Source organism: Sus scrofa, chromosome 1 (assembly GCF_000003025.6).
Source record: "Sus scrofa isolate TJ Tabasco breed Duroc chromosome 1, Sscrofa11.1, whole genome shotgun sequence".
NCBI classification, from domain to species: domain Eukaryota; kingdom Metazoa; phylum Chordata; class Mammalia; order Artiodactyla; family Suidae; genus Sus; species Sus scrofa.
Window position 1 is genome coordinate 43,244,365 of NC_010443.5, and position 24,661 is coordinate 43,269,025.

At 42.0% G+C, this 24,661-nt stretch overlaps 1 protein-coding gene across 1 annotated transcript in view; it reads left to right on the forward strand.

Annotated features, from left to right (window-relative positions):
- MCM9 (minichromosome maintenance 9 homologous recombination repair factor) overlaps nucleotides 1-24,169 on the forward strand; it is a 96,628-nt gene extending 72,459 nt beyond the window's left edge. Inside the window, 8 exon segments of the mRNA XM_003353232.4 lie at nucleotides 11,753-11,955; nucleotides 12,827-13,030; nucleotides 14,107-14,189; nucleotides 15,055-15,200; nucleotides 19,770-19,888; nucleotides 19,891-20,586; nucleotides 20,589-20,735; nucleotides 20,738-24,169. Of these exon segments, the coding sequence (XP_003353280.3) occupies nucleotides 11,753-11,955; nucleotides 12,827-13,030; nucleotides 14,107-14,189; nucleotides 15,055-15,200; nucleotides 19,770-19,888; nucleotides 19,891-20,586; nucleotides 20,589-20,735; nucleotides 20,738-21,216 (2,077 nt within the window). The 3' untranslated portion in view covers nucleotides 21,217-24,169.

Below are 24,661 nucleotides of genomic sequence, written 5' to 3' on the forward strand. Positions count from 1 at the left end.
GTTGTTTTCTCCCTGGTCGTAGCTACCAGGGAGATTTTTCTTCCTCCATCAAAGTTGTCCTTTTACATCCTTTTTTTTTTTTTTTAACTTTTATTTTGACATCCCTGTAATATCTGTAATGTCACTCACAGAAAAGTGCAGGAACATGGTACATGTTGGTTTTGCTCTTGGGCCGGCAGTTAAGTGTGTCCTCAGTCACCATCCATCATCTGCTTGGTGGTGGGAACCAAGGAAAGCTGTCTTCAGCTTCCACTTTATCTCGTGTTAATTTTTCATAGCACTTAGTCTGGGTCACTTTACAATTTAAGAAAAAGTTGGATCTGCCTACAATAGTAGCTTATCTAATTTTTTAGCTAGCAGTTTTCAGAACTTAAGTTCACTCTCCCTAATTAGAAGGCTGTTAATCTTCCTGATACAAAGTTTACAGTTAATTACCAAATGTAGAACGCATCAGAAAATGTCCCTAGAGACATAACAGCATGTTGAGTTGTTCATTAGTAAGCAGATAAGAAGGGTTAAGTATGAAAACAGAATACTTAATCATGTATTCAGCTACAGTAAAGTAAGGATACTCTGAATGTTACTCTCGAAACACCTGAGGTGCTCCTCAGCCTTTCGTTCAAAGACTTTTCTTCCTTTGGATTCTGTCCCCTAGGAGTCCTACACTGAGCCAGCATCATCCAGATGTTCTGAGCCCATTCACTAGGACCACTTCAGGTTTTTCTTTGCTATGTTTGATACCTTGCACCACCATTTTTAGGAACTCTTAGATATGTCTGCTTTTGTTTTCTCCATCTCATTATCTCTCTCATGTCTCAAGTGACAGAATTCTGATTGACTTGTGAAGGGATTTTTATCTGAAATTATAATCTCCCTTAAGGGTATTAGTGTGAACCATTGGATCAGAATATCTGACTGGTCACCAAGGCTACAGGGGATCTTGCAGAGGGGGTGTGTGTGTGTGTGTGTGTGTGTGTGTGTGTGTGTGTGTGTGTATGTGACTTTATAAACACTGCACAGAGGTAGGGCGCTCTTGTTAAAAAAAAGAACCACACACTTAATCATTCCATGTAACTGTGCCAATTCCACAAACTGTTTTGTGAGTTGAGGTTAAAGTTTATGTGTTGGGAACATGCCTCCAAGGAGCGTATCATAAGCTATACACACACCATTCAATTGCGCAAGTAGCTGGGAGAGAATCATTATGATTTCTGGAGGGTAATAGCTTGCCATGGGTAGTCAGAATAGAAAAAAAATGCAAAGACACTCAGGATGTCTACCATGGACGTCTAGAGTCTACTAAAATGTAACTTATAGTGTCAGTAACCAAGTTATAGGTCTAATTGAAGCCATATAGGTTTGTTTTGGGTTTTTTGTTTGTTTGTTTGTTTTTTGTCTTTTTGCCTTTTCTAGGGTAGCACCCGTGGCATATGGAGGTTCCCAGGCTAGGGGTCTAATCAGAGCTATAGCCGCTGGCCTTCGCCAGAGCCACAGCAACGCGCGGGATCTGAGCCAAGTCTGGGACCTTCACCACAGCTCACGGCAATGCCAGATCCTTAACCCACTGAGCAAGGCCAGGGATCGAACCTGCAACCTCATGGTTCCTAGTCGGATTCGTTAGCCACTGAGCCATGACGGGAACTCTGAAGCCATATGGTTTTTTTTGTTTTTTGTTTGTTTGTTTATTTTGTCGTTTTGCTATTTCTTTGGGCCGCTCCCGCGGCATATGGAGGTTCCCAGGCTAGGGGTCCAATCAGAGCTGTAGCCACTGGCCTATGCCAGAGCCACAGCAACGAGGGATCCGAGCCCCGTCTGCAACCTACACCACAGCTCATGGCAACGCCAGATCGTTAACCTACTGAGCAAGGGCAGGGACCGAACCCGCAACCTCATGGTTCCTAGTCAGATTTGTTAACCACTGCGCCACGACGGGAACTCCGCCATATGGTTTTATTGTTGAGAAGACCAATAGTTTTATTGTTCCCTGACTATGTTACTTAAATCTGAAAACATTTTTAAACTTTGGGAGTTTGGTACCTTACATTTTGTCCTGGGTTCTTGATGAAATAGAAGAGGAAACCAAAAGGCAAGTGATGCAGTAGGAGCTTAAAAAGGAGTATCAGTATTTGAATTTACCTTTTTAAACTGTGCAAATCAGTTCCTGCACCTGGCAAATGGCAGCACAATGCCATGTATGAAGTCATTTGAGAGATCTTATGTGGTGACACAACTGTAGACTGCTAAACTAAGTAATGATTTTGAAAAGATAATGTTTTGTTATTTTCCAGGTTCTTTTCAAACTTAACTAGGATAGCATCTCATCAAGGGCAAGACAGCAGAGTCTTAAAAAATAAAAGATACCCTCACTGTTTGCTGAGGACACATTTTAGGAGAAAATTTAACATTGCAATAATATATTTGCTGCACTAAATTATACTCACATACCTAGGTAGAAGTAAAGTCCAAAATTTTAAAATAGCATGATGGCAGTTTGGGGGGGAGGAGGGAGAAAGTGGAATGGATGGGGAGTTTGGTGTTGGTAGATGCACATTCTTACATTTAGAATGAGTAAGTATTGAGGTCCTATCCTACAGCACAGAGAAATATGTCCAGTCTCTTGGAGATAGAACATGATGGAAGAAAGAATGAGAAATATATATACACACACACCAGGTCACTATGCTGTACAGCAGAAATTGACACAACACTGTAAATCAACTATACTCTTAAAATCAAACATACAGTTGAATTTAGTGGCAAAAAGAAGTCAAGACAGAAAGTTTCAACATGGTGATAAGATTCATGTATTCAAAATATGGAGTTATGTTAGGTAAATTATTATTCAGGAAAAATAAAGATGCTTGCGGCAGTTTATTTACTCAGTAAACATGTCGAGCCCTAAGTGGCATCATGGTCTCTTCTAGCTGCTAACATCACAAAGATTAAAAGACAAGGCTTTTGTTCTCAAGATGCTGACAACCTTGTAGCAAGACAGACAAGTAAATATTTATTGTGCGCTGTGATTCTAACAGCCCTACAAGAGCCATGGCACCAGCCCCCACTGGGCCGATCTTCAGTTTTTTAGCCCCTACTAGGCCTACCAATCAGAATCTCAGAGGTGGGACCTGGGAATCTGTCTTGTTAAACTCACCTGTGTTCTCACTAAGGAGCCAGGCTTGGGAAGATTGCTCCACACCCAGTTTGTCTGCTACTCCCAGAATCTTGTGAAGTTGCCTCTCAGGTGGCATCCTTCACAGCCTAGTCTCTGGCTACGGGGGAAAACCAGAACAGGACAGAACAAGTCCTTCTCCCCAGCCCCACTGAGAGGGCTCTGGCCTGAGGGGGCAGAAAGGGCCGTGGAAGAGGCAGATCAGTGTTCCTTAGAGACATCCACGCACATGAGGTGTGAAAATCTAAGGGCAGATCATGCACTTGGAGAGTTTCCTGTTCTTTCTAGATGATACATAGGAGCAGTACTTTCACCGCTTTACTCTTTCCTCTTCCCATTGCTTGTGCATCTCTTATATGGAGTCAATCTAGATGTGAATGGTAACTAGCCAGCTTTATCAACCTTGTTAGAAAGCAGGGGAGGTGTGTATACTGAGCACTGAAAACTACCAAAAAAATATGTAATGGACTGTGACAATACCATTATGGTGTTTTCATATTGTGCAGTTTTGTAGGAATTTTCATACCTAATTTCATAACCATTTTGGGGGGTGCTAAGCAGTTTTTTTTAAATTGAGGCCCCATTAATCTAGAAACTGATAGGTGAGTGTCATACAGGCTGTTTTCTGACCTGATTCTATAGGTTAGGAGGAGACCACGAAGGCATTGGGGTCTTTTTTGCCATAGCCACAGGGTTTGGCGCTCAGTAGAGAGCTGTGCTGTACGCGACTAAGGCTACGCTAACTGCTATAGCAAACAGTGACTTCACACAATCTAAGAATTAACTCTCAAGCATTACAGGATGGTTTGGTCAGGAATCTTTGTTTATGGCCATACCCACAGCATATGGAAATTCCCAGGGTCGGGTCAAATCAGAGCTGCCACTGCCAGTCTATACCACAGCCACAGCAATGCCAGATCCAAGCTACATACAGTGACCTATGCCGCAGCTTGTGGCAGTGATGGATCCTTTTTCTTTTTCTTTTTCTTTTTTGCTTTTTTTAGTAGAGCTGCATTCACAGCATATGGAAGTTCCCAGGCTAGCAGATGAATCGGAGCCACAGCTGCTGGCCTGTGCCATAGCCACAGCCACAGCCACTCGAGATCCAAGCCATGTCTGTGACCCACGCCACAGCTCAGGGCAATGCCGGATTCTTAACCCACTGAGCAAGGCCAGGGATCTAACCCACATACCGATGGACTCTAGTTGAGTTTGTTAACCACTGAGCCACAAAGGGAACTCCCAACACTGGATCCTTAACCCACTGAGCAAGGCCAGGAATCAAACCTGCATCCTCGTGGACAGCATGTTGTGTTCTTAACCCCCTTAGCCAGAGTGCAAACTCTTGGGTGGGACAATCCTGGGAACCCAACTAAGACACCGTTGAACTGAGAAAGACAAGTATATCCCCCCACCCCACCCCCTGCACAGTTTGTACCACAGTTGACCAGAGACTGGTTAATTTCAATAACAGTGTCTACTTAGAAAGGGGGAAGATGGGAAATACAATGCAGGCAATGGACTGTAGAAACTGGGGTCCCTTGGGGATGGCATTATTAAGGAAAGTTATATTATTAAACCCTGGTTCTAATTCTAAGATAACTCCTTTTCCATTGTTCTCTGGCCCCTGGCTCAGCTCAGCACACATAAGGGTTCTCCTTGTCGTCTACCTTCCTTGGCCACATCTGGAGGCAGCGCCTGAGCTCTCAGCCTGCGTGCTCCTGGAGCAAGCTTAGGGGACTAGGATTGTTTTTTTGGGGTATTGTTTTTGGTGTTTTTTTTGTTGTTGGTGGTGGTTTTTTGTTTTGTTTTGTTTTTGCCTTTTTTAGGGCCGCACCCAAAGCATATGGAGATTCCTAGGTCGAATCAGAGCTGTAGCTGCCAGCCTATACCACAGCCACAGCAACGCAGGCTCCAAGCCAAGTCTGCAATCTACACCACAGCTCACAGCAACACTGGATCCTTAACCCACTGAGTGAGGCCAGGGATCGAACCTGCGTCCTCATGGATGCTAGTCAGATTGGTTAACCACTGAGCCATGATGGGAACTCCGGGACCAGGATTATTGCTTTTGTTTATTTTCTATAAGCATGCCGTTTACTTTGATCCTTTCCTCTGACCTTTCTCGTATCAGCTTTGAGATTCACAGACTACATAAAGTCCACCCTTTTAAGGTATACAATTCTGTGGTTTTTAGTATATCATAGAGTTGTGCAGCTATCCCTGCTAATTCCCCAACATTTTAATCACCCCTGAGAGAAATCTCGTATCCTTTAGCTGTTGCTCCCCATTTTCCCCTCTCTCCCAAGTCCTTGACAACTACTAATCTTCTTTCTGTCCCTATGGATTTGCCTGTTCTGAACATTTCACATAAACTGAATGATATAAGATATGACTTTTTGTGTCTGGCAGCTTTCAGTTGTTTTCAAGGTTTATCCACGTTGTTGCATGTGTCAGTAATTTGTTCCTTTTATGGCTGAATAGTCTTGCGTTTTATGAATATACCACATTTTGTTTACCTGTTCATCAGTTACTACAAATTTGGCCTATTTCCACTTTTTGGCTATCATGAATAACCCTACTGGAGTTCTCATCGCAGTGCAGTGGAAATGAATCTGACTAGGAACCACGAGGTTGCGAGTTTGATCCCTGGCCTTGCTCATTGGGTTAAGAATCCGGCATTGCTATCAGCTGTGGTGTGGGTCGAAGACACGGCTTGGATCTGGAGTTGCTGTGGCTGTGGTGTAGGCCACTGGCTATATCTCCAATTAGACCGCTAGCCTGGGAACCTCCATATGCCATGGGTGCAGACCTAGAAAGACAAAAAGACAAAAAACAAAAAAAACCCTACTAAAAAGATTCATGTACAAGTTTCTGTAGGACCTGTGTTTTCATTACTCTTGAGTATATACACAGGAATAGATGCTGGGACAAATGGGAACCCTATATTTAACTTTTTGATGAACTTCTAAACTGTTTTCCAAAGCCACTGTACCATTTTATAATTCCTTGAGCAGTGTATGAAGGTTCCAGTTTCTCTACATCCTTGCTAACACTTGTTGTCATGTTTGTGGTTATAACAATCCTAATGTGTCTAAAGTGGTTTCTCACTGTGGTTTTCATTTGCATTTTCCTAATAACTAGAGACATTGAGCTTATTGGCCACTTGTGTATTTTCCTTGGAGATATGTCTGTCCAGCTCCTTTACCCACGTTTTAACTGGGTTGTCATTTTATTGTTGAGTTCCAAGAGTTTTTGGTACATTCTGGGTGTAAGTCCTTTATCAGATATATGAGGTGCAAATAATTTCTTCCATTCTGTGGGTTTTTTCACTTCTCTGATAGCATCCTTTGAAGCACAGAAGTTTTTAATTTTGATGGAGTCCATTTGATCTGTTTTGTCTTTTTTTGCTTGTGCTTTTGGTGTCATATCTGCCAAAGGTTGTTTTACAACTTGAAAGGAACTGTGGATAAAAAAATTAATCAGTAGCCAATTGAAGAAAGAAATGGGGAATTGTATTTGAGCCCACCCGAGGATTATAACATCAGAAACAGCCTTTCAGGAAGCTCTGAGGACTGTTCTGCCCTTTAGAGGTCCAAGCCCCTTAGAAGTTTTATAAGTTTTTGAGACAAAGGATCGTATGTCAAATGATGTGTTGTTGACAGTTTACACAGTCCAGATCTATGCATATTAAGTGAGTAATGGGTCCTGGGTCATTGTGGCCCCTTACAGTATTAAGAAGGAAGGTTTTCTCCTAAGGAGGTCTGGTTAATGCAGATGCACAATACGCACTAAAGGGGAAGGAGGAGGCCCAAGTGGGCAGAGAAAATTTTTATGTTTAAATTTTCTTGTCTTGCCATTAAATGTGAATTTTATTTCATCACAACAAAAGCTTTGTCAGACTGAGTTTGTGGTCTCTTTGGCAGTACAGATCCCATGGAAACTCAGGTCTCTGATCCCTTTGCTTACAATCACTTACATATGCAAGCACCCAGAATTCTTTTCTTGACATAGTTCTCAAGCTGGATTTTTGAGGGTTTTTTCCTTCTTTGCCCTGTCTTAGCTTGGGCTGCTGTAACCCAATACCCTAGACTGGATGGCTTCAACAACAGACATTTATTTCTCACAGTTCTAGGGGCTGGGAAGTCCAAGATCAAGGTACTGACAGATTCAGTTCCTAGTTGGGACCCATCTCCTGGCTTACAAACTATAAACAGCTGCCTTCTTGGTGTGTGTGTGTGTGTGTGTGTGTGTGTGTGTGCGCGCGCGCGCACGCGCGCGCGCATGCACATGGAGAGAAAGAGCTCTGGTCTTTCTTCCTCTTCTTTAAGGACATGAATCCCATTACGAGGGCTCTACCTCATAATTGGGTTTAGATGACCACATCTAAACCTAATTACCTGTCCAAGACCCCCACTCTTATCACCTACTTGGGGGGTTAGGGCTTCAGAATATGAATTTTGGGGGGAACCCAAACATTCAGTCTATAGCAGCCTCTATTCCTTTTTTAAAAAAATTATGGTTAAAAAAAAAAGCCGAAACATAAAATTTACCATCCTAATTACTTTTAAGTATACAGTTCAGTAGTGTTAAGTGCGTTCTTATTGTTGTGCAACCAGTCTTCAGAACTCTTTTCATCTTGCACCACTGAAACTCTATACCCATTAAACAACTCCCCATTTTCCACTCTCCCCAGTCCCTGGCAACCACCATTTTACTTTCTGTTTCTATGAATGTGACCATTCTAGAAACTGTGTTTTGTGGCAGGACTGCTCCACACACTCCTTCAGGTGGCTCTGTCATTCCAGGGCCTTTTCCTTATCTGTCTCAGCCAAGAGAGAGAGAACTGGGGAGAGCTACACAGGGAGGCTTTTAGGAGCCCAAGCTGGACATAGCATATGGTCTTTACCCCCATTCCATGGGCGAGATTTGTTATTACAGCTTCACTCTACTATAAAGGAGGAGGGGAAATTTAATCTTGCTCTGTCCCCAGAGAAAAAGAAAAACAAGGTTTGGTGAACACAGAGCAGGCACTGCTGTAGGCTCGAGCTGAAGTCGGAATTGCCAGCACGTAGGTAGTGATTAAAGCCATGACCCAACTCGGGGCCCACCCATCAAGCTCTAATGAGAGTAATGGGGGATCATCACAAAAACAAGAGTGCTCTCTAGAAGGCTTGTCATGGTAAAAATAATGTATGTAGCCTAACTTTACAATGTTTAGAAAAATCACTCTCTTTTTTTTTTGGTCTTTTAGGGCCACACCCGAAGCATGTGGAGGTTCCCAGGCTGGGGGTCAAATTGGAGCTATAGGCAGTGGCCTACACCACAGCCACAGCAGTGCAGGATATGAGCTACATCTAGGACCTATACCACAGCTTGTGGCAACTCCAGATCCTTAACCCACTGAGTAAGGCCAGGGATCGAACCTGCGTCCTCATGGTTACTAGTCAGATTCATTTCTGCTGAGCCACGATGGGAACTCTGAAAAATCACTCTTATGTTTATAGGAAAATTTAAACATGTGGATTGAAAATGGAAAAGCAGCTTTTTCAGAAACTACAATGTTTTCACTCCTTGAAGTTAAGGCAGAAAAATACATATCTTAGCATGATTATTTTATGACTGATGAAGCTGAGTATATAAAATGACTCTGAACTTTAGAATACTGAACTAAGGGAGTTCTCATTGTGATGCAGCAGAAATGAATCTAATTAGTATCCATGAGGACGCAAGTTTGATCCCTGCCCTCACTCAGTGAGTCAGGGATCCAGCATTGCCGTGAGCTGTGATGTAGGTCGCAGATGCGGCTCTGCTCGATCCTGCATTGCTGTGGTTGTGGCATAGGCCAGCAGCCATTAGCTCCAATTCATCCCCTAGCCTGGAAACTTCCATATGCTGCTTGTGTGGCCCTAAAAAGAAAAAAAAAAAAAAAGAAAAAAAAAAAAAAAAAAAAAAAAACAAAGAGAAAAAAAGAAATACTGAACTACATAAAGATTTATTTTTTTATTTATCATTTATTCAGTCATGCTTATTGAGCATTTAATATGTGACAGGTAGAATGAGCATTATAGCAATAAGTCACAGGCCCTCAAGGGGGATCAAATTAAGTGGAAAAAAAAATAAGGCAAGGAAATAAATACCCAAAACATCAAGCAGAATCTTTAAAGGCATAGGAAATGTTTAAAATAGTATGAGAAAAAGAATGTATGGCTGGGTCACTATGCTATACAGCAGAAATTGGCACAACACTGTAAATAACTATCCTGTAAAATCAAAATAAAATAAAATAAAACAAATGTTACACCACCAGGGTTGCACTCTGGAGGTGAAAGAGCATCGGTTTTGGAGTTAAACGGTCTGGGTTTGAATCGCAGCTCTGCTGCTTTCCATGTAACCTTGAGGAAGTTATTAACATCTCAAACATCTAGTTGCCTTATTTCCAAGTTGGTGATAATAACACCTACCTTTCAGGTCATTGTGAAGATTAGGGGTAATATGTATACATAAAGCCTCATGTAGTCCTAGGTACTGCAAACATGGTAGTTACGTCTTCTTAGTATCATTGAGGAGGGTAGAGCTCGTATTGGATGGGAAAAATGACCCTTACCTTACACTCGTTCATGTGTTCCTCAGTCAGGAGCATTTAGCAAACAATTACTGTGCACCAATTAGACCGTGAACATGTATCCGTGTTCTCTAAAGCCCCATTCAGTTTGTAATGCAGTCGCGTTTGTATCACAGGTCTGCAACCACCAGCCTTATGTACCGTTTTCCCCTCTTTCAAGTGACCAGAGACTACTCTGTCCTTCCTGGCTGTCCCCCTAATCCTCTTTGCCACTGGCAGCTGCCTGACCTGCTGTCCCACACAATCACCTCTTCCCTCGCCCACCTGCCTTTCGTTGCTCAAATTTCCACTCACTGCCCCTCAGGCAGCCTTTTTTCTTTACCTTTAAATATTCCTTAGCCCCCTTCCCTAAACTTATTCTTTCTGTAGTTTCCCAGGTACGTCAGGAACAATCCACCACGTTCTGTCTGTCTCCATGTTTATTCTCCTCCGTGTTCATCACGGATAACTAAGATTCTGTCTTATAGATCTCTCTCTGCAGACACCAACGCCAATACCACTACCAGCATCCATTGCACAGCGTCCTGTCCAGCAGGCTCTGTGTTGAGCTTCCTCATCTTTCAGCAGTTCTGCTGGAAACTAATTGAAGGCAGGGACTAGCTGTACACCCTCCTCAATTCTCAGTACAATCCTTTGCAGACAGGAAATGAGGAAATGGCTTGTAAATATTTCTTGATCAGAGAGAAGACAATTAATTTATTTTACCTCTCAGAAAATAATTTTAAGAAACTAATTCATATGCAGTTGTGTTTTTTTCATTGCCAGTATTACAGCAATATACTTTTTTTATGGTAAATCCATACAGCCTCACTTCAGTGTGGCTTAAGTGTGCTTTTTGTGGGATTAGTTAGGAACCATTTATTTCATTGGTTAAAGAGGATTTAGTTTCCAGTGAAAGTGCCTTGTCTTTCTCTTCTGTGTCTTCTTGTGCCATTTACCACAAATAAAGATTCTCAAACTTTTTCAGTCTTCAGGCATGAGGTAATTGCTAGAGGCAACTGGAAATAGACCAGGGATTAGCAAACCTAGCACATGTTTGCTGATGTCACAGGGCTGTGCCTGCTGAGAGGCAGACATGTCACTACAAGTGAAAACAGTCACTGACGAGAGAGCATACAAACTTACAGAGAAAGGATTCCACACTTGGTCAGTGAATGCCCTAGATTGTTTTGAGGCCTTGCCAGTCGTTGATAAGTTTAAGAACAATACCTACATTCTGTCACCGCCATACCTATCCCGCCACCACTCGCCTCTTCCTGGACCTTGCCCTCTCTTCCCGTGTCCCAGCCATGGTGCTTCTGTCCACTCGCCCACCACACCCAGACCTCTTCAGCCTTCCCTTCCCTGTGGCGCCTCAAAAGCACTGCTAATCAGCCTTTATTTTTCCTGATTTCTTCTTCCCCTGTCCCTCAGTCTCTCCCTCCCTTTCCCTCTGTTTCTTTCACTTTTAGAAAAACCAAAACAAGTGAACACCCACAGCAAGTCCAGATGTCATGAAGGGCCCAGTTCAAAAACTACTTCCTAATGTTTCTTGGAGTGTTCTTCCCTCCACGTGGATGAATACACACCATCTTTAATTTCCCCTGGGAGGTTTATGCTTCTAGACTTATCATGTTCTGCCTCGTCTTACCATTATAGTTAGCGGATTGCAAGCTCCTCAAGAGCAGTGAGCATGTTTGGTTTAACTTTATATACCTCTTAACACCCCTTAGCGGAAGGTTCTGCTCGAAGTCAGGGCGTAAGAAGTATTTCTTAAACACTTCTCTTCAAGATAGGCTAGTGTAAATGTCCTTCATTTGAACTTGATGTTTGTGATACCTCCTGTCTCATTCCACATTCTCTTTCACATGAGTGTCCTAGATTTTCAGGGTGCAAGAGCAGCCCCTTTCTGTTAACAAGTTTAATCTTACTTTTCATTTGAATCTCAATAGTCTGAATTGTACCCTCTCTTTCTGTAGCCTCGTGTGCAAGCTGAACACAAGGACCACCATCCTGGCAGCAACTAACCCCAAAGGCCAGTATGACCCCCAAGAGACTGTGTCAGTGAACATCGCCCTTGGCAGTCCTCTCTTAAGTCGATTCGACCTGATCCTGGTTTTGCTTGATACCAAGAATGAAGACTGGGACCGGGTGATTTCCTCCTTTATCTTAGAAAACAAAGGTATGTGGAGACAAATCATTCAAAGTGACAAAATTAAACATAACAAATGAAATTCTCCTTGAGGAAGAGGTACCATACATAATGGGCAACAGGGAGCTGCTTAGACAGAAGCAGTGCAAGGAGTCAGTTAGTGAGCAGAGTGATAAGCAGGAGGGAAAGGCCCTTTCTCTGCTTGCCTTTGATGAGACCAGATTTGCTAAGCATGTCCTTTGTGATGAAAAGGGGCCATCTAATGATACCTAATTACCATGTAGTATACCTCTCACACACAAAGAAAAGTAGAATTAGTGAAACAGAATCTAAATGTGGGTTCTAGGAGTTCCCGCTGTAGCTCAGAGTTTTAAAAACCCAATACAGTCTGCACAAGGATGTGGGTTCAGTCCTCCGGCCTCGCTCAGTGGATTAAGGATCCAAGGATCCAGCATCGCTGAAAGCTGTGGTGGAGGTCGAACACACATCTTAGATCACACATTGCTATGGCTGTGATGCAGACCGGCAGTTGTAGCTCCGATTTGACCCCTAGCCTGGGAACTTCCATATGCTACAGGCGCAGGCCTAAAATTAAGTAAATAAATAAATGCAAATGTGGAGATTTATTTAACAAATTAGATTTCCCAAGTACTATTTATTACTTTATATGGCAGAAAAGAATTATTCTGAATAATTTTAACCCTGGTAGGAAGCTATCTTTATGAGGCTTAGAGCTGTTTCTTATAGAACTACCTGCTATGCAGAGATGGGTCTAGATTTCAATGGCCACAAAACCCAAATGTTATTTTTTAAAAAGTGAGTACAAGAACTTAGCAAAACCCTTAATATGAAATGTTTGCCTGTTCTTAGAAATTACTGACCCAACACCTGACATATACAGGTTACCCAAGCAAATCAGAGAAGCTCTGGAGCATGGAAAAGATGAAAACCTACTTCTGCCTCATTAGGAATCTACAGCCCACACTGTCTGACGTGGGCAATCAAGTTCTTCTCCGCTACTACCAGATGCAAAGGCAGAGTGATTCCCGAAATGCTGCCCGGACAACCATCCGCCTGTTGGAGAGCTTGATACGATTAGCAGAAGGTTATTTCATTCCACAAATAATACTTTTATTGGGTGCCCAGTGTGTGCAAGGCATGGGACTTGGCACCGTGAATTCAGAGAAGAGTAAGGATAATCTCTGAGGTCATTTAGAAAGTCAAAGCTTGAAACTATGAAACCTCCACTTTTCTGGGGACAGGTTATAGATGTTGTGTGGAATGGAGCCTCATTAGGAAAAAGGAATCTTTGCAACATCTCAGAATCTTCTTACTTAAGATGTCATTTAGAAAGTCTTATTTACTGATGTTTTGTTTCTCAATGGTTTGTTAGCATTTGGAGTGGAATATACCCTTGTTGGAAACTGTTTCTTATATAGCATCTCTGGTTATTTTTCACTAATTACCACTCATAGCCGACCATTAACATATTAACGCTAATTTGACAGCACCATGCTCTATCCCGTCACTAAGGAATGGGACTTATATGCATGCATGCATGCAGCTAATATGCATCTCTGGATTTTTTTTTCTAATATTGCATTTACATTTAACCCTTACATAAATAATTCTTAAAAAAAAATTCACGTGAAATAACTATATCATATGATGACATAATATATGCTTAATAAAAAATTCTATAAAACACATGCACTCCACTTTTTCAAGGATTTCTATCTAATATGAGGCAAGAAATATTCAAGATTCAGACTTGCAAGTTTAGTAATTTTGAAAATCTCACAGGTAGAGAGACGTGCCAGAGAAGAGAAATTAATTTTAATGTTCATTTTGTATATTTTGTAATAGATTAGAAAGTTAGAATCAAAAGTGTTTGAATATTGAATATATGCTTCTATTGCCCCTTTCTTTGTTGGAACCCAGAGTATTTTTTCATGTAAATACACAGAATTGCCATGGGCTGTGCAGAAGGATTAGGCCCATTATTAGAGAAATAGCCTCTAAGCTGGTTGAACATAAACTTTTGTGCTTGTTCTCATAAAATACATCTGTTAGTAGCTCATTTAGAAAATATGGTTTTGGGATGGGGGAGTAGCACATATATCACCTCAATTATTCATAAAAATAATTCACATCTTCATAATTTCAAATGCACCTTCATAGCTCATGCTCGCCTGATGTTTCGTGACACAGTGACTCTGGAAGATGCTATTACAGCAGTGTCAGTAATGGAGTCCTCCATGCAGGTAACGATATTTTGTACCTGATGGTTAACCCTTCTTAGAGGCGTTGTTTAATAAAAGACAATTTATAGATGTTTCCGTTGTGTCGTAGTAGGTTAATGATCCGGCTTGTCTCTGTGGAGGCCCCAGTTCAATGTCCAACTGGAATTTGATCCCTGACCGGGGTTCCATATGCCATGGGTGCAGCCAAAATAAAAGGAAAAAAACAATTTATAGCAAATAGGAGTTATAATAAAAATGACCATATTCTAGGTCTAATAATTCCTGGAAATAGATCCGAAGGAAACCATTTAAAAGAAGGGAGTTCCCGTTGTAGCTCAGCAGGTTAAGAACCTGACATGGTGTCGCTGAGGATGCAGGTTCGATCCCAGGCCTCGCTCAGTGGATTAAAGATCTGGTGTTACCAGGAGTTGCAGTATAGGTCACAGATGTGGCTCGGATCTGGTGTTGCTGTGGCTCAGACCTGCAGCTGTAGCTCTGATTCAATCCTTAGCCCAGGAACTTCCTTCCATATGCTGCAAGTGTGGCTGTAAAAAGGGGAAAAAAAAAAAAAAAAGGAGGGAAAAAAATTGTCATGGAAACAGTCTCTGCATCTGTAACCTTGCTTTATTCACTGGTATAAAGTAGTGAGTCGCAAACCTTTTTCTCCTCAACACACCTGAAGATGTTTGTGGTCCCACAAGAGGCAGCGTGTCTTCACAGAGCAATGCCTGCCACCAGGAATTGGGGAAGAAGACTACTGAAATTTGAAAAAGGCTCCCTGGTGACTCATACCCACAATGGGGATGCAGGGGACTGGTCTTAGCCATCTGGGATGAAGCCTAGCCTGGTGACGCTCTCTGTGTTTTCCATTTTCTCACCCCTTCAGGGAGGTGCACTTCTGGGAGGTGTGAATGCACTCCACACTTCCTTTCCTGAAAACCCTCTGAAGCAGTACCAGAGGCAGTGTGAACTCATTCTGGAAAAACTGGAACTGCACAACGTCTTGAGTGAAGAGCTAAGAAGACTTGAAAGGTGAGAAAAGAAAACCAAGAAAAGCATGCAATGGAAAATGCTTGCTTGGCATTTAGTGAAAGGAAGGAAACATAAAGTAAGTGGAAAATCTGTCTCTTCTCTCTCTAGGGGATTTTAGTCATCTAGTGCTGTATAATCAACTGCTTCAAAGCTCGGTGGCTTAAAAAACAAACACCACACCATTTCAGCACTCATTCTTATGGGAGTTAGAAGTTCAAGTGCGCTCAGTGTGGGTGGCTCATCTCCATTCCCCAGAGTACCAGCTGAAGTCACTCATACACCTGTGTTGAGCTGGGAGCTCAACTGGGGTTGGAACGTCCAAGATGGCTTCCATCACACGTGTGGTGCCTTAGCTGGGGTGGCTTAAATGGCTATGGATTGGCTGGGCTCTTACTACTGTAAAGTAGGGAGAATTCTGAGATGATGGCTGAGGGCTCAAGTAGCTTAGCAAAGTGAAGCCACCAGGCCTCTTATGGGCTGGACCAGAACTGAGGCAGCATCACTTCTGCCACATGTTATAGGTCAGAGCAGGTCACGAGGGCAGCCCACATGCCAGGTAAAGGGCAGTGGACACACCTTTTGATGGGGAAAGAGGCATGAACATATAGGAATGAGGGAATTGGTGGCTATGCTGTAGAGACCACCTTCTGCAGCTACATTTCCTTGGTGTGCTGCTTTGGTAAGCCTCTTGGAGAACACTGACTGGTCCTTTACTAAGCATCATAAACTGGGTCCTGATTATTTATGAGAAGCTCCAAGGTATGGTGCTTAGAGTTCACACCCAATATGACACATAGTTTCCATGGAATCAAGTAAACTGTGCTTATTACACCACTTCCTCCTCTTCTTCTTTGGCTCATAAGAAATGGAGCAGTGCTATTCAGAGAGGTGCTGTTAAGGAAGAGGAAGTTGGACTCTTAGGAGAGTGATCGGTCCCAGCCCAGGCCAGACCCACACACAAAACTTTTTAATGACACTTTTTTGTACGACTTTTCCTCACCAGGAGAGGACATGTGCAAGGATGTTTACACAAAGGATCTTAGTGCTTATTAATATTCTAATTCTGTTCTTATTGTTTTAAAGCTTTCTCTAAGCATAATAAATATTTGATCATTAGTGTTTATATAATCCTGGTGGAAGAAAATTGCAGGTAGAGCCCGAGGCCCAGGCTGCTTTCAGGCTAGCCTTGCTGGAATGCTGGAAAGGCTATGACAGGAGAGCTAAGAGTACTGACTCTCACCTGGGGAGGGCCCTCCTAGTCCGTGAGCAGCAGCTCTGACCCTCCCTTCAGCATCACCGTTTTCTTTCCCTCCATGCCCAAGTCCAGAACTTTTAAAAATTTGTGTATTTCATAGTCAGACTAAAAGAAACTCCCAAGTGAGTAGGATATGTTTTACACTAAGAAGGGAATTTGTTTTTCATCCTACAGGGGAGCAGCTCAGGTATGACAAAAGCAATGTTTCAAAACTCCCCTTTCTAGTGACTTGTTAAAGTGTGGACACATGAGAAGGAATGTATCACATGCATTACCTAAACTTTAACCTTTGCCTGCTCCCCAACACATGAGCTCCTAGAAAGCTGGACTCTGAGTCTGTGCCTGTGAAACAGGAGTGAGGAATGGCAGGTGTGCCACAGGGCCTCTTTCCGATCAGTGGAAGTAGGTTAGTAATTGGCCTGCACTCAGTTTTGGGGGTGACCTCCAGGTTGGGGGCTGGTGAATCCAGGGCATGTGGGAGCAGAGCAGTGGCACAGGGAGAATTGGGGAACCACACTGGGATTATTGACTGTTTAAGTAAAACCTTGAGAGTTTTCTTTTCTGGCCTTTCTCTCCTATTCACTGACTCTCTTCATCTAGCAGTGTTCTCTTTCTATTTATAAAGCCTCAGCACAGCCTTTTGGGGAAGTGTGGGGACTGGCTTTGTCCTGCTGATATCCAAATACCAGCCTGCAGTAAACTTGCACTTTGTCTATAATGAGGCCCTTTTTCTTTTGGTTTCCTGGCTTTTTCATGATCCAGAGCATAGCGTTCAGATCAAAGCTCTTCCTTGGGTTTTTTTCTGGTTTGATGTATCCAGTTCTTTTGAGGCCTGTCCTGGGCTTGGCCTTGACTTTGGAGGGATGCTTATTTTGAGTGACCAGAAACTGGTCATTTTGATGACCCCTCGCTGGCATATGCCAGATTCAAGAAGGGAAGGGTATGAGGCTCAGAATCAGTGTTGTATGATAGAAAATAGCAATGGGACTTACCAAATTAAAAATGACCCTCCTGGATGGAAAGAAGGAAAACAAAACAAGAGTCAGTGATGCTCTAAAAGATAAGATGCTGCCTTAACAGGTTTTTTTCTTCTGGTATTTCTTCGTCACGCAAGGGCATGTTCTGGAACTGATCCTCACAGCAACAAGACCAGGTGCCCCACAAAGAAAAGTAATGATCCCCAAGACATACTCTAAAGTGAACCTTAGGTGAGAAAACCCCCAGTAGCTCGTGGGTTTATCCCCTTAAGAGTTTTCTATCCTTAAGGAGAGCACATATTAATCATAAAACTATCTGTATTTTTATCACTTTCTTTGGAAAAATGCTTTACCAGTGACAGCCAGCCTCAACTGGTGGCCATCCTACCCACCTCACAAACAGAGTGTGAAGATGCTCTCTTTTAGGAGATGTAGTAAAATGCAAAGTTTAAATAGTGGAGAAATTAATTCCCCACATCAAGATCACACTAAAATAAAACTAAATTATTCTACCCTTAAAATCCCCATAAATTCTTAAAGTTATAGAATGTTAACAATTATGAGTATCCCTGACCTCAATTTGATGCTGAAAGTAGTGGTAATTTTGAAAGCTATTTGGGTGGGTTTGGTTTGGTTTGGTTTGGTTTGGCTGTGACTACAGTGAATCCAGATTTTCTTGTATCAACATTCCCAAGTCTACTATGAGTGACTATAACCCAATATTTAAAAAATAATTTTTGATGTTTTTTTCCCACTGATGGGTTGTAAGCAATATACAGATTCTTTATAAAGTATTTTGAAACTAATAATAATAATTAATAAAAAAACACATACACATGGCGTTCCTGTCGTGGCTCAGTGGTTAACGAATCTGACTAGGAACCATGAGGTTGCAGGTTCGATCCCTGGCCTCAATCAGTGGGTTAAGGATCCGGTGTTGCTGTGAGCTGTGGTGTAGGTCACAGACACGGCTCAGATCCCGTGTTGCTGTGGCTCTGATGTAGGCCGGCGGCTACAGCTCTGATTAGACCCCTAGCCTGGGAACCGCCATGTGCCACAGGTGCAGCCCTAGAAAAGACAAAAAAAGAAACAAAGAAAAAAACGCATAATCTTATTTGCCAGAGAGTTATCATTAACATTTTAGTGTATTTAAATATATTTAAATTTAAAATCCATATAATTTTAATGTATTTTCTTCTTTCCCTTTTTCTGTGATTATACATGATATTTAGAATAATTTGCTCATCTGCTTTTTGGTGTGGTTTGTTTTTGGATTTTGTGCATAGAAACAGAGTCATATTGCCCCTTAATACTGAAAAGGTGTTTCTAGGTTGTTAGGAAGGGCTTTCTAAAGGATCTCCTTTTGAGAAGCTACAATCCCTGTTAGAAATTGGTCCTCTGGAATTGTTTCAGTCCTCCCCCCCCTTTTTTTTTTTTTTTTTTTGTCTTTTTAAGGCCATACCCACAGCATATGGAAGTTCCCAGGCTAGGGATTGAATCAGAGCTATATCTGCTGGCCCACTCCACAGCCACAGCAACGCTGCATCCTTAACCCACTGAACAAGACCAGGGATCTAACCCGAGTCCTCATGAATACTAGCTGGGTTCTTTATCACTGAGCCCAACTGGAACTCTTGTTTCAATTTCTAATACGCCCAAGATTTAAAAGGAATCTCACTAGAGAAGCTCTGTCTGTCATCATGAGCAGGTCGGTAGGTTTCAACTCTGTATCAATCTGATGGAGAGTGGCTGCCCAGAACACAGACTGAAACGTGACCAGAAGCAGGAAAAGGGTTACAGCTGCCTGGGGGAGGGAAGTGAGGGAAGTCTGCCATGGATATGAATGCTGGAGTGAGTGCGTGACCTTTTCATGCACTAAAATTCAGTACCTCAGTTAAGTAAGGAGAGAGGAGGAAGAGGCAGTCTCTAGTCTCACTTTGGTTCTGATCTGCAGACTGGCTGCTAAACAACTGGAGCCACTTCTCTTATCAGCAGTCAGCCACAATGCTTGTAGCCACCAGTCTGTCTTATAGTTGAACATTTAACACGAGAGAGAAGACTGACCTTCAAACAATTTTAAATGAATGAAATGGACTTTCAGAGAAATCTGAACATGTAGACAAACCTGCTCCTTCGTTTTCTTTATTTTACCACCATTTTAGGTTTTAGAGCATTTGAATTCTATCCTGATAGGAAAGGACAATTTCTTCCTGCTGCTCTAAGCAACTGTATTTGATATTAACCCAGAATTATGTTGGACTTAAACCCTTAGAAGGCACCTCAGAGAATAAAGAAATGAACGATTAAAGCAATACACATTTTCCTTATCTGCTACAGGTTACAGAATCAGAGCGTGTCTCAATCCCAGCCACCAGCCGTGGAAGCAGAGACGACCCCAGGGCCCCTCAGAGATGATCTAAGGAAAGAATCAAAGTTCAGAATGTCAACTCAGCAGGAATAAACTGTAGCAAGCACATGCCATCTACCAGAGGCTGTCCCAGGGAAAGGCCACTTCTCCGTCCCCCATCCCAGCTGGGGCCTAATAGACCAGCAAGTAGAAAACACTCAGCTGACCACAGAAATAGCCAAGATGACAGTTTGGACTGGTTTGACTCCATAGCAACTCATCCGATTGAACCTGAAAACACTGTTCCTGTGTCTCCCAGACCCAAAACAAGTCGGGGGGAAATGGCTTTGAAAATCTCCCACAACACATCTCAGGGTAAGGAGAAAAGGGAGCCAGGCCAAAGGAGCAAGTTGGAAACTGGGCCGCTTCCAGCACCAGGAGAGACAGAAGCTCCATTGAAGCCAGATGGCGTTGAGGGTGAAAAGGCAAGAAAGGCAGCAGTGGTGTCTGAAGCGACAGTATCTGCTGACGAGCCAGACTCGTTACTGACCCATCACATCCCCAGGAAACTGCACAAGCTGCGCAAGGAGAGGGCCCGGGAGCTGTGCGGGAATCCGGCCAGGCTGCCCTCACAGCCCGCGCAGGTAGAGAGCCCCAAGAGGGGGCCAGGCACTCCCAAGAGAAAGAGGCAGAAATCTCCTGCTGGGGTGGAAAAGCCTCAGTTCAAAAGCTTTCAGAGCCCCAGCCCTCCTGTGGCCAAACTGTCAAAATTTACTTTCAAACAGAAGTCAAAGCTGACCCACCCCCTGGGGACCATGTGTCTCCCGGCACAGGTGACACGGCAGTTCAGAGGCCTGAAATCCCCCAGCGCGGAGCCGGAGGAGCGGCCCTGGCTGGGAAGGGTCCAGAAAAGCTGGCCTCCACCTCAGGAATCAGCAGCTCGGCTCGGCGGCAGGGAAGACAAGGAAGGTGTCACGCAGCCACCGAGGAAGGACCGACCCCAAGAAGCGGGCACAGGCCCCTGCAGTGCAGGTGGCTCAGCCTGAATCAGAGCTCGAGAGCAACACTGAGTGTGTCCGTCATACTTGTGAAAGAGACGAGAAGGAAGACAGGAAGGAAGAGGTCGGGTGCCATAGTAAAAGTATTAGGGTTCGTGCTTGCACGTTAGCCAGACTGTCAGGCTTCTCGTTCACTTCCCCCTCTGAATCCAAATCAGAATCCCCTCCTCCTCCCACAAGTAAGAATTCGGGTGAGGGAGGCCCCAACCCTCCTCCTTTGACCACAGCCACAGCGCTGGGCAGAAAGAGGAAAACTTTTCAGCTGGAGGGATCCACTGAGAGATTGAGTCTTTCTAAAACATCTCTCTTCACTTTACCAGAACTAGATGATGAACCATTAGACTTTGATTGGGATGAAGAAATGAGAAAAAAGCCATAATCATGACAAGCTTTCTGGTCAAATTTTACTTCCACCACTCAACCCAGCACTTGAGTATATAGACATGGTGTTTATGTACCCACGGAACTGTTGGCCATATTGAGTGCCATTCTGAATACCAGCCACCTCACCAGGTTTTGTCATCTCAGTTTTACCTTCATGGCTTGAAGTTTGCACGATCAATGTAGGTCAGCACGGTACCAGCACTTGAATCAATTAATTGACAATTGTCCTTAATTTTGCAAACAGAGTACTTACATTCCCAAAGATGTTTCTGTTTGTTTTGCTTGGGCCTTTTTTTTTTTTTTTTTTCTTAGGGGCAGGTTTTCCTGAGATTCCTTTCTTTCATTTACTCAGGAACAGATGCCAGAAAGCTAACACCCATAAAGCTAACAAGACAGATGAACTCTTTTTCTATTTAATCCTTTGTATTTTTTTTAACCCTAGCTGTGCTGAATGTGGTAAATATTTATTATGATTTGTCAAAATCATGTGATTTTTCTAATTTTTTGTGTTTTTTCCTCATATGTCAGATTAAATATGACTAAGGCTCTTGTTTCTTTGAGAGGCATTCTCACAGTCCCATGATAGTCTTAAAAAGATCTGGCAACTGGTCAACTAGTAGCTGTCTTGAGGTATTGACTTTTGAGTTTTCCTTTCTTTCTTGAGCCACCATTTTGTGCTTCTGATTCTTTTTTATGTCTTAGGGACTTACCTTCAAAACATTTTAAATCCTGTGGTTGGAAGAAGAGAGTGTGCACTGGTCTCAGTCATATATCATGGCATCTACCCAAGTGGTTAATATGGAAACATGATTCCCACTAAGTTATGATTCATTTGTCTTTAAAACCAAGCAATGACTGTGTTTGGTAGGAATAGACAACTCAAATTTTGTTTTTCTTAAGTGCTTTTAGAATAATTTCTTCCTTTAGATTCTATCAAGGATTGTTAGGTTTCCACAATTACAGACTTTCTTTTCTTAAGTGTGAATTTGGAAAAAAAATAGATTCTTTCTTTGTATTAGGGACTTTAGACATGAGGTATACTGGAAACTGTATTACTTTGTTTAATGATCGCTTCATTAAGTTCATAAAGAAAAAAGGTGAGGAACCCCAAGTTTTCTTCAGCGTGTAAACATTAATTCCAAAAATGACTGATAAAATTTTCTGCAAAATTGTAAACTGTGAGTACAAATTTAGTATAGATGACTCTTGAAATCTTAACACCTTAAGCAGCTGATAAAAAACATACACAAACCGATTATAAAAGTTATTATCGCACATTCACTTAAACCTATCTTAAAACGTCAAGATATGGCTTATGTAATTTCTTCATTTTTTATGTACTTAATAATTATGTTTTTTCTCTACCTAAAAAGTACATTTTTTTCTGTACTTTCCCAGTGTAGTAATATGATATATTCCTAATCCTTCAGTCTTACTACAACTAAAGGGAAAGGAAAGGATCTGGGTCATTGACCAGTTGATTTTGGTCTGGAAATGGTCTGATTGTGTAGACTGGGATAGTTCAAACCTGAGCCACAGCGTTGAGCTGACTTTTTTTGATGGTATACTTTCAAGTTCCTTTCTTATATAAATTTTTCTCTTTGAAACTTAGTATCTTTTGCAGTAATGATGCATTAAGCGAGGCATGGCTGATAGTGCCTGATCAATTGGTTTGCCATTAGGGTATTTTGATCTGTTCTGTTTTTACTATTTAATAATGGTTGTATTCTCAAGCTTTCATTTTTCATTTCAATACCAATCCTAGAGCTCTTGATTAATGTAGTTAACTTGTCTCTTCAGGACACTGAGTAATTCATTTACAGTGTTGAATGTCTCTTTCTGAGTTATTTTATGTGACCATCTATGCCATCTTCTACCTGGTTATTTTCTGTACTCATCCTGTTGCTTATGCTAACAAATTCACCCTATTTTTTTTTTTTTTTTAGTACCTTCTGCCAGGATCATTTGGTCAGGTTACAAGTTCCATGTATTTATTCTTCAGTGCTTACCCAGAGAGAAAGGAGTATATATGTAAATATTATAAACAGACATAACTATTAGAAGAAATAAAATACTCAATATGAATGCTCCCCCCACTTATTAAAAAATTAAACTTGTGTCACAGCTTACTTTTGTATTATGCTTCTTTGCTTGTATTTAATGCTTAAATTCTCCTAATGTGGTCAGTGGGAAGTCCCTTTATGTTGACACCCACGTCCTTTTAGGACTGATTTTCCTAAAAGTACCTGTGATATCTGAAATAAAGTAGCACATGCCAGACCCATTTTTTTTTTCCTGCCTCAAGTCACAGAATCAGCCACCCCTAAGGCACTTGTGTTTCCTATGATATTAAAGGCCTAACTCAGGGTTCAGGGGTGCATGGAAGAATCCATACTACTACTGCTGTGGGGTCCCTCACCAGTTTCAGAGCTGAAATGTTTAGTGTCCTGAGGTCACATTTTATCCTGCTGTGTCCTACTTTTTTTTACACTGTGTGATTTCACAACAACTGACTTTCTCTTATATGGTATTTAATGTTGTACCAACCAAAAACATAGATGTCTCGGGGGGAATATGCACAGTCTCAAAAATCATATTTCCAGTCAATAAAGGAAAGTATAAAAATAACCTTCCATTCTGCATCAACGTATCAGGATTTATTTTTTTTCAGGCCAGTGGATTCTTTGAAAACATTTTAATCATGTCAATTGTTTAAACACAATAAAAACTATACCTAATTTTCTTTGTTAGAGGACCAAACTGGAATCTTAATTCTATTATAACTATATAAAAGACTTGAGTTTTCTGACATTGTTAAAGATACGCTTTTCGATTTACATGTGGTATTCTAAAATTTGTAATAGGGATTTTATTGTAATCTTCTGAAGTTCTCCTGAAACTTTAACAATACAGTTCTGTTCTTGATTGAAAAGCTTTACTTCCAACAAGCCTATGTATTCTTTATGTGTGTATCACATTTGACTTCTTTAGCCTTACCCGAGAGCTAAACCTGCCTGGCTGGTGGAATTAACTTGAACCAATTCTAGAGAAAATTCAAAATCAGCCACAAGGAGGATCCCTAAAGTTCACTGTCGGCCAACCCACAGCATTTGGGTGGTCAGAACCTACCTACTCTGAAAGGCTAGGTCTAGAGACCAGGTTAACCCTTCAGATGCAGCATATCAGACATTCTGGTTCCAAATTTAATAAACTCAAAATGTGGAAGGTGATGCCAATACCTACTCCTCAGAATAACATTTTCTATGTCTGGTTTCCATATTTGGGGGGGGGGTTGTTTTATTTTTCTTGCTTTCCATGTTGTTCACATTCATTGGTAGTCTCTATAGTAGGGCTGTTGCTGTCCGTGTCCCATCTTGCAAGTGGTGACACTCCCCCACCTCACCCCAGGGTATATGCGGAGCCATTACCTGCATGAATCC